The sequence below is a fragment of the Theobroma umbraticum genome, unplaced genomic scaffold (assembly GCF_002168275.2).
Source record: "Theobroma umbraticum cultivar Fairchild unplaced genomic scaffold, ASM216827v3 scaffold_67.0, whole genome shotgun sequence".
In the NCBI taxonomy this organism is placed as follows: Eukaryota; Viridiplantae; Streptophyta; class Magnoliopsida; order Malvales; family Malvaceae; genus Theobroma; species Theobroma umbraticum.
Window position 1 is genome coordinate 7,965,651 of NW_018397262.1, and position 10,938 is coordinate 7,976,588.

At 32.8% G+C, this 10,938-nt stretch overlaps 2 protein-coding genes across 2 annotated transcripts; one reads left to right on the forward strand and one right to left on the reverse strand.

Annotated features, from left to right (window-relative positions):
* The first annotated feature begins 1,499 nt into the window (after nucleotides 1-1,499).
* Nucleotides 1,500-2,502, forward strand: LOC110419247 (Bifunctional inhibitor/lipid-transfer protein/seed storage 2S albumin superfamily protein). The gene is made up of 2 exons (XM_021432225.2): nucleotides 1,500-2,169; nucleotides 2,261-2,502. The coding sequence occupies exons 1-2, from the start codon at nucleotides 1,860-1,862 to the stop codon at nucleotides 2,263-2,265; spliced, it is 315 nt and encodes a 104-aa protein (XP_021287900.1). The 5' UTR covers nucleotides 1,500-1,859; the 3' UTR covers nucleotides 2,266-2,502.
* A 19-nt stretch (nucleotides 2,503-2,521) lies between these two features.
* NHX3 (Na+/H+ (sodium hydrogen) exchanger 3) lies at nucleotides 2,522-5,955 on the reverse strand. Its single transcript, XM_021432224.2, is given in 15 exon segments — nucleotides 2,522-2,551; nucleotides 2,760-3,134; nucleotides 3,342-3,425; nucleotides 3,545-3,607; nucleotides 3,697-3,841; nucleotides 3,996-4,097; nucleotides 4,194-4,294; nucleotides 4,391-4,457; nucleotides 4,570-4,616; nucleotides 4,741-4,935; nucleotides 5,027-5,073; nucleotides 5,175-5,234; nucleotides 5,357-5,454; nucleotides 5,549-5,667; nucleotides 5,800-5,955. Coding segments are annotated over 14 exon segments (1,572 nt in total). The 3' UTR covers nucleotides 2,522-2,551; nucleotides 2,760-2,846.
* Nucleotides 5,956-10,938: the final 4,983 nt, after the last annotated feature.

Below are 10,938 nucleotides of genomic sequence, written 5' to 3' on the forward strand. Positions count from 1 at the left end.
TGGGATCTTGTGCAACCACCTTTTGGCTACAATTTTTTTACTTTTTCTTTTCCTGGTAGAGGACTTTATTGTAATTTCACTACTTATTATATATATATATATATATATATATATATTAGATTTACTTCAACTTAAAGAGTTGTCAAAAATTCAAGGAACAAAAATAGTTTGTGATGATGAAAGATAATAATTACTATAATTAATTATGATTAATTCTTGTATTAAATTTATTACGACTCTATTTTCTCCATCGTTAAATTTTATTAATTTTTATGAAAATTAAAATTAAAATATTAATGAATAAGTTTTATATTATACAAAATAAATATGATTTTTTTGGTTTTGTTAATTTTCAATTAAATAAACTAGGGTGTGGACCAAAGATTTTGGGGCCAAATACTTAATTGTGATTAAATTGTTATGGTCAAAAAGTAATATACAAATTAAATAATTTTTTGATTAAATAATTCAACTATATGGTAATATAGTTTGTTGGGTAAAAAATAAAAGCTGCCCAAATCTAGGATTTTGATTGCAAAATGAGTGAAGATTGTCCCCATCTTAACCCTATGATGGGGAATAAATTGGATCCAACTAGTGGTCCCTTTGTCCCCCACAACCCATATGCCCTCCACATATTTATATATAAAACAAAAAAAAATCATGTAAAATCGAAATAATTTTACGTGGACAGTCTGTTTACATGTTTTTAGATATCACGTGTTTCATAAATAAAACAGTATGTTATAATTAGATTAGTAAGATTACTATTCTTATTTACGTATTTAGTTATAATTTACGTCTTAATCTTGATAACAATCTGTTAAGATCGTTATCTCTATTAATATATTTAGTTATAATTTAATTTAATTAAGATTATTGTTCTTATTTACGTATTTAGTTATAGTCTGTGTCTTAATCACGGTAATAATTTATTTGTTTTTAAATTTTTGTAAATAAGAGTCATTGGATGAATGAGCCATTCAATCTAATAAATAAATTGTTCAATGTTGATACACATTATTATCTACTTTTTAATAACCAGCTACCGACCAAACCGACCATTATTCATATATACTTAATTCCAAATCTTATCCATGTGCCTTGCACGACATCCTATTCTGTTTGGAAAGGGACAAGAAGATGATGCAATTCTTTAAGGGATAAGGTACATTGATTTGCTAACCTATGGAGATATATACGAGTATTGAAGAGGTGATTCTCGAACTCAATATGAATAGTTAAGTTTCTATTGACAGCCCATTGATATATAATTACATTTTGATTGTTAGATCTAGGTCTAATATTTTCGAAAAGTCTTTATTTAAAACTCCTTTTTGTGAATAAAATTGATTGAATTATATTAATTTTGATCATTTTTATGGATTTTTAATGTATCGAACCAACTATAATCGAATTTATTTAAAATTGATTTTGGATATCATTATTTTGATTGTTTACAATTGAATCATCGAAAACCCATTCGATTTTTTTTTTAATGAAAATTCAGTTAATTCAATGAATACTCACCCTTAGGCATGGATGAACATTGAAATTCCATGTGAAAAGATTCCCATCAAATACATAACCAGGAAAAGAACAAGCCCAGATTTTCTCAATCTTACCAATGAAAGATCAACCGACATTCTTCTTTTTTTAATTCAGAATCCACGGAAAATATTCTTCATGGAACTTTGTTGGTTACCAAGCAAACAGCCCTCTCGTGACCCTCCTACGGACTGGATTCACATGACGTTTATAGAATCATAAGCTTCAGGAGATTCCTATAAGTAATTGATTCTAGAGCAAGAGGTGCTAACTTGGCATTGGATTCAGGGATAGTTCTTGAGGCAAGAGAAATGGCCATGGCAGGTGAGAGACTTCTGGTGCATTGCCTGGCAGTGATGTTGCTCATTGCATTGGTGGAAGGAGCCACCAACGAGCCAACCATATGTAACATTGCCCTGACCAAGCTGAAACTGTGTCGGCCAGCGGTCACCGGGAAATACCCTCCACCACCAACCAAGGAATGCTGTAGTTTGATGAAACAGGCCAACTTGACTTGTCTCTGCAAATTCAAGGAGGCTCTTCCTGCCTTTGAGATCGATCCTGCCCGTGCATTTGCATTGCCTAAGAAGTGTAATCTTCGCACACCACCACAATGCAAGGGTAAGTTCTAGACAGAGCAGTTCTCTGAATGGTGAAGTGATGCGAAGTTGCTTTCTAAATTATAACTGATGTATTTTGTTGTTGCTTGCAGTCTGAAGAACTACAAGCTCACATCCACTTCAATGGGGCAATTTTCTTTTCACCACCTGCTGAAGATTTCGATTCAAATCATGTTGAGATATAATTTGTATGGGAAGTCTATGTAATTTGTACTATTTTTCTTCTTTGTTGCAATCACTTCAATTTCTTCACATTTCTCCATTGTTTTGATTTTAAAGAGTGATAAATGCTCCACAGATCGAGTCAACTCCTTTTTAAGGCAGTCGACCATTAACCCTAGATGGTGGCATCACCCAGAAGAGCCAGCAAGAAGAGAAAAAAGCTGAAATATATGAAACTAAATCATATAAGTATGTGAATCGTACAAGACAGCTCATCAGCAATGTCTTGTACACAAATGGTAGTCTACAAAGTCTAAACCAGACTCATCCTACCCCTCTAGCATACTGCTATCTCACGCTGCAGAACTACATACATGCTCTACGAACATTAAAATCCTAATAGAGGGTTTAGGAAAGGGGCAAACTTACTGTCGTCAAGTGAGGCCTGGCCAATTTTTCAGACTGGACTTACCACTGGCACAAACAATTTCATGAAATTAGCATGATGCCAGCTATCTAACATGCCAGTGGACTGCTGTTAAGAGGGCCACCAAATATAGGCCTCATGTAGATGTCATCAACCTTTCTCCAGTAGGAATGCACGGTGTACCCAGGCCTTTCAATTAACATTGTCAAACTATCCCTTGCACAAAGGATATTGGTTGACGTAGATGCTTCGAAGGAGAGCAAAGGGAGGATCGTGTCCTCCTTTGGCGATTTTGATCCTAAGTTGCTGTCGGTCTTGTCAATTGCACGTGGAGAAATCAGGTAGTATATAGGGGGCTTTGTTAGGAAGCCAAATGCCTGAAACAAAATGATTTCCTAGTATGTCAACTACAATTTCATTTCTATCAGACAAGGCATGGACTGCTGACAACAGTAGTTTGCGTTAAGACAACGGTGATCAAAGAAACATTACTTCCAAATATACAGCCATATGGCACTATAGCAGTTTCTTCTCGGATTCTGAATCTCTAAAACAAAAATTTTCAGTAAAATTAAGTTACATACCAGCGTAGTGAACAAGACAACGATTATGGTGTTGGTTAGCATTGCAGCGCCGATTGGATCCCATGTAACACCAGAATATGTGAACTATAACAGTGAAGCAAGAAAATTGATGGAATTCCAATGAGCAAAGTTTAGATATGCATGCAATTCGAACATTACTCTAACCACGTCGAACAGCTAGTAAAATCAAGAAAGAAAAACACCTGTTTAAAAGCCAAAGCAATAGATACTGCCCCCCTCATCAGCCCAGCCCACCAGATAATTACCTGGATAAGTAAAATGTTCATAAATTTCAAACCATCACATAATAAATTTCTTATGAGAAGGTTAGCATGGCGAAATGTGAAATAGTGACCTGGTGTTTAAAAGTTAATGGCAGTGGTCTCTCAGGACACTTGTTCATATAATTGGAGAATGCAGAGAGAGGGAACACAAATGCAGCACATCCGAGCAAAATTACAAAAACTATGGTGCCAAAGCTGGCCATTAAAGTCCCAAAACTGAAACCAATAACAAGTCAGGGCTACAGCTCTTCTAGAGAAATAAAGAACTTTAGCAAGCTACAAGTAATTTTTTCACCGATTCCTCATCAGTTCACTTCTGTCTTTGATGAGTAACCAGAGTTAACAAGAAAAGGTAAGCATAAGTAAACACCTCAGTCTACTAATCTTCTACTTCTCCATGTCAAGAGCATCCATTCCTACATAGAGAAAAAATAAGGTTTCTGCAACAAATGACATCATTGCAAATATATGCCTGCAATGGAGATAATTACCAGAAATCAGTGAGATGTGAAGCCTTGCTGAGCTCAATCATCCAAGAAACATTAGTCACCAATATCGAAATACATGCCTGGTTGTGATTCTTGAACTTTCAGTCACATTATGCCATTCATAGTGTTACATCAGAATTCCACAGAAGAAAACAGTGAGAATTCCACTAAGGGCTAACAGCTGCACCGAAGAAATTGCGGAAACTCTATTTTCTTTGATAATAGTATTGCTTTAACGCTATAAAACATTAAATTTCAACCTTTTACCAGGGATTACCTCAGCTAACATGTAAGACAGATAGGCCATTAAAACCATAATAGCAAGTTCACGAACAGTTGAATGTCTGCAAACGGATAGGAATACAGGTTTTACTAGGATGCCTCCACTATAATGAAAGCAAAACAATGAGCACTGTGGCATTTTCCAATGATTTTTTATTTAAAAAAGTTACTAACCTCCCAAAGTAAAAGGTTTTAAGCAAATATGCTGTTACAAGTCCAAACTGCAAGCGAACAAGAAATAGACATGCCAAGATTTAGAACTATGAAACAAGAGCAAAGCCTAGTTTGACATATAAATATTTGGCATGTACTGTCAGAGAATGCTCTACAAGAGCAGTAACTCACAGTAATTCCGAGAGCGGTACTCGTTGAGAACAGGTAAAAGAAATCTTCAATCAACTGGAGAGACATCCGGCTGTTAATTCTTGCAATGTCGATTTCTTGAATCGCATTGAAGAGAACAACTGATGTTGCATCATTCACTACTCCTTCTCCAAATACTAGGCTGTATAATAAGGGAATTTCATCTTGATGGAGAACCTACAAGCAAGCCAATAAAGGCTTGAAACTCTCTCTCTATGAAACAATAAAACAAGCTGCTTATAAGCGAAAAATTGCAGAACTAACCAACCTGCAATGTACACACGGTATCTGTTGACGAGAACACAGTCCCTACGGCTGAAACAGAACAGAACAAAATTCACACGCAACTCTAGTATGAGCTATCAATGCATAAGAAATTCAATTCTGCATATACATAACATAAGTAAGGATCTAACCGAGATAGTCTTGTGCAGTCAAACCAACAAATCCTAACTTGGGAAACAGACACCAACTGCCTAGGACAAGAGTACCATTCATGAACTTAGAAATACTTGATGCAAGTTGTTGCAATAACTACACCTGACAAACTAACAGGAAAAAGGAAAAGAACCCAAAGCTGAGATGGAATCAATATTACCAACTGTAACAATTGAGGATGAGATAGAAACCCCAATTACGCCAAAGAGCATGATGGTTATAAAGTTCTGAAAGAACTGTTTCTTCTTCCCCTGAAATCTGCAAATGAAGTAGCAATAGATAATGAAGTTCGTGAGTTTTCAAAAGCCATGTTCAGTCAAGAATGTGCATGACGTATGAAAACTGACCTTACCCTGCATTGAATATGATAGGCGGAAGGAGATACATGAAGAACAGTTCTTCACTGAATCTTAGGATGTGAGAGCTTTTTCCTTTGCTCAAGAACAATATCACTGTTTCAGCTATAAATCCCTGACCAAGAAGATGGACATTTAGACTTTAACTCAATATTCAAATTGAGCAAGGAAACAAGAATACTAACAGAAATAAAGTAAAAAGAAAAAAAGAAAAAGACCAAAGGAATGAGAGAAAGAGAGAAGTTACAATGAAGATGGCAGTGATGGATTCATTGACCCAACGATACTCTTCAAGCAAGTGACCTATGAGTAAACACAGGCAGAGAATTGCCACAAACAATGAAATAGGCACCACCTTTTCATGCTGCTGAACTACATTTCTCATAAACTCACACATCTCCATTCTTGTTCCTTCTTTTCACTGAATTCTGCATTCTTTATCATTAAATATCGATCAGATCAACTATTTAAAATATTGGTCTTCCTTTCTTTTTTATGCTGATGCCTTGTGATTCTGTGACAAGAACAACTTGGGACATGAGATGTAGAACTAGGGAAACAAAACAAGAGTGATAAGTTTTGCCAGGAAACATGAGTATTGGCAGGTGGCAATGACACGTGGGGTTTCACTTGCATGGATGTTTGCCAGGTGCCAACATGACCATGGGTTAAACCTCTTGCTTGAGAGCAGGTCCTGAAACTTCAGAAATGGATCAAGCTTTTTAGCTTATCAGTTGAAAGATTTGCTTGTGGAATGCAAAGGGTTTGGCCCAGTTTGAAGATTCCTGCTTGGGCCCTTCTCTAAGATATCCATCACATTCTCAACCTCTGATCTCCCACTCCTTTGGTAACCCCATCAATTTCTTCTTCCTAGTAATAAATGTTTTCCATTCTGGGAGCTAGGATTCAAATCCCAACCAAGGCAAGTTGGAGTTTTTTTTTTAAGCTAGATTCCTTGTTTCAATGCAAACCATAAGAGGATATAGCTTGCTTTGGCTTTCGTAAGATGGGAAAAAGCAAGTAACAACTCTTGTCATGGTGCCCCATATCAGATACTTGATCATGAACACCATTCTCACATCTCCATCACATTACCCATTAGAGCTACTATCGGCTGGCATGCATATCTCATTTTCACACAAAGACTCACTGGTGAAAAAGCTCATTTTCACCCCAAAATTTAACATTAAATGTATCAGAAAATTATTCCAAATATTATTGTCTTGTGGGTACAAAGAGAGAGAATAAATTATGTTATTGCATGTGCCAAGACCTGGCAGCATATGCACCTATATATAGAGATAACTACCACATGCCCTACCATGTGTTTTTTATTTGTTTCTGCAACATTTTAAAGACTATAGTTTTCCCGAAATTGTAAGACTATGCTGCTAGTTTCCCAAAGTTTATGCTAGGACAATGGGCAGCGAACCTTAATCTATCCTTGCTCTAGAATTACTAACTCTAACCCTAAGTATTCAACATGCACCCTATCATATACAAAAATACTTTCCATAATTGATTTTTTTTATAAAAAAATCAGACCATTAGGTTTTAAATTCAAGTCTCGTTGCATATGAATTGGTGTTAATTTTACGTTTTTCTCATAACTTCAATATCCGATTAATTTCTTCATTTGTTTGTTAGTTGATTGATTATATGTTTACGGACTAGTTTGCACCGGTACGAGAAAAAAATAAAATACTAAATAAATTCTCGAATTATTTTAAAAAACCAACCCTTATCAATTAAGTTAAACTTCATATAAAAAATTACTTTTGATGGCATAAGTTGTATAATTGTTGGCCTTAAAAAATCCAGAACATTAAGTTTTAAATTCTAGTCTTGTTATGTACGAGTTTTTCTCTAATCTTGGTATCTTATCAATTAAATTAAATATACGTAGTAACATCAAAGTCAGATATATTTGATGCAATAACTGGTCTTCACGATTCGGACTCATTATAAAATTGAATTGGATGGGTTCATTTGAATGATTCAACACAAAAATAGAATAATAAATGGAAAATATCCCTCCAAAGTGACAAGAGTCCCTTTCCTTTTGAACAATTCTTTAGCATTCACATAAGTCCACCCCCTCCTTCCTACCCCAAAATATACTCTACAAGAGTAGTAGTCTTTGAGTGCTCCCCATCCATCTCTTTCTGGTTCACTCTGTCACAATCATTCTGCTGATGTGTGGATCCATCATTCCCTTCCATGTCATCATATTTTTTTAAAAAATCTATTCATTCATTAATAATAATAATAATAATAATAATTCTTTTAAAATACATAGATGGGCAAAAGACTTTATGCATATAAACAGCCAATGCTTAATATTTATCTATTTAATTATTTGAATGATTAATGTCGGTGTCTAATCTTTGTTAAAACTTAAAACTCAAAGTAGGAAAATGAACTTTTAATATACGTAGATTAATCGAAAAAATATTATGTGAAAAAGTTGACGTGGTATGAATCATGAGGGAAAAACCATCGAAGCAATTAACCATAAAAAAAACTCAAAAAAAAATAGTAAAAGATTAGTAAAAAAAAAAAGCCTTTATAAAGTAAAGTCTCTTTTTATAAGCAAAAATGGGTACCCATCAATTTGAACTTTTCTTTTCTTTTCTTTTTTAACTTAGCAAAGGAAAAATCAATGTAAACAATTTTCTTTTGGGTTCAACCCCACGCATGAAAGTGACTAAAATGAAAAGGAAAAAGATTAGGGTTTTGTTTGCCAATGGCCTCTCCCTATCACACTTTGGAAAAGCCTTTGTCCCTCTTTGTTTATGTGAAAGTTCCATTCTCTTTCCAATGCATCTTGGTCCCCTTCATAAAAGCAACTTGCATTGATTAAAAGGGCTACAAATTTTTCTCTGTGTTTAGCTTTAGATGATTTGGTCATGGCTTCACTAATTTTATAATAATGAGTAAAGAGAGCATGGTATAATTATTACCTCTTTATTTTATAAATAGATATACTTGATTGTACTTTTGAAAACGATCGAAAATAGTTTAAAATTTTGATTTGATGCACGTTGAATTAATATTTAAAATTCATACAACGTTATTCAATAAAAATATAATTTGATTTTTAAAATTTTGAGTTTAGGGTTTCGAGAGTAGTAATGAAAATTTTCATTTTCTCGGATTTTTTCTTTTGGTAAATCAACTTGAATTGTGGGAAGTACCTCCAATGTTGGACCCTTGTCCTTGAAGCAAATACTGCCCAATTGAAGCAAAATAAAAAGTAAAATAATTCTAACCACAACACTTGATTTTGCCAATGTCAGAAGAAAACATATCTTACCTTTGATTTCTTTTCTTTTTTCTTTTCCTCTTTTGGGAGAATACCACTTTATTCATGTGGCTTGATTATTTGTAAAATTTATATTATGAAATTTATCTTCAAAATATCAACTAATTTTGAGCCGATGTTGTCTCGATCTTATTAAAAATAAAATAAAATTTATATATCTTCAAAACATCATTGAATTTCTTAAAATTGAATTAGTGGACATCGTCTCAATTAATTTTTTATATTTCCAAATTAAGTAGATAAAATAGTGCAAATGGTGTTTAAATTACCCTTAATATCATCATCCTTGGCTTCCTTTCTTTGTTCCTAATCATATCCAACTAATAAACCAAGCAGACAATTTTGATTTTGCATTAGAATAAAACAAAAGCCCTCCCCTCTATTAATCTAATCTCTATTTTTTTTTTAATAATAATATATCTCACATCTATTAAATTAAAAATATATTAAATATATATATAGATATAATAAAAACATTTCATTTATTATCAATCGATTTTACATTGTACGTCTATTATAAAAAATATTATAATAGACGTTAGGATAGAATATACAAAAAATAAATAAAAATAAAATTACATAAATATTATCTTCGTAATAAGTTTGTTTGTCCTTATTCGTTACAAATATCTAGACATGTAAACATATTAGTGTCATTTCATCGATGGATCGTCGATAAAAAAAAGTCTGGCGTAATAATTAAACAGAAAAACCTTTTGTTGTATATGCATTGACCCAATCCCTAAAAAAAAATTCCCAAAAGTCTACACCCAATTTGCCAAATGTGTCAATTACACCATACAAAATTATTTATAGCTGCTGCCCCAAATTTTTCCTTCCCTTGTAGTGGTGGGATCCCACCTAGAACGTGACCATTTTGCGCGTTTCGGTGACCTCACGGTGGTGGGCTGGGACCAATGGGCACATCCCACGTGGGAACTTGCCAGGTTGGCGTTACCCATATTGTGGACGCCATGTAGCTGTCCTCCAATCAGAACCTCGGTTGCTGGCTTGGATTGGTGGGCTGGCTCGAGCCATGGGTACCCTTTTTGTTTGACCCTTTCACGTTTTTAGTCATTCAGCGACAAGTGATGGCCTGGGCCCGCCTATTGGTGCAGGCCAGGACATTCTGCAGTTAATTATTGGTTTTGATTTCATCAAAATTTCAAAACCATCATGATCATCATGGTAAAATCTTTACCGTAGGAAAGAGTCTCATCTAAGGCGACCTTTGATACAAGAGAGAACACATTTTTTATAATGTGTTCAATTAAATTATATTATAGTATTTATTTTACAATAGATCATTGTAATGTAAAATTACAATAAAATCACATTATAGTCAAAAAAATGTAAATGCATAAATTGCTAATGTTCAAAACTAATGCACTCACATTACATTACACTCGTAATTTCTTAAAAATAATTTTACTTTTTAATTGTATTACTTATTAAAAATATTTATACATGTTATAATTAAAATAAAATATATATATAAGAAGTAAAAATTAAATAAAATAAAATATAAAAAAATTAAAAATTTATATAATATAAGTAAAATAAATTAAAATAAAATATATCATATAAAAATATATTAAAAAACTAAAAAAATAAAATATATAAAATTATAATAAAAATATAAAAAATAAAAAATATATGACATTAAAAATATATAAGAGATGATATTATATAAAAATTAATAATAAAAAAATATAAATATATTAAAATAAAAATATATTAAGATTATAATAATAATAAAAATAAAATATATGATATTAAAAAAATATTAGAAGAGAGTATTATATAAATAGATTAATAAGTATAGAAATAATATAGATATATTAAACTTGTATTTTAATAACTAGGGTAATTTTAAAAATTAACATTACATTTTCAGCAAATAACTGGTAAACTAAACACTGTAATGTTATTTTTTCTGCATTTTAATCATTATTTTACTTGCATACTAAACACTGTAATGTTATTTTTCCTGCAATCACATTACCTATAATCACATTACATTATAAAGTACCAAACGTCACCTAAGTTTGTAAACCTGAT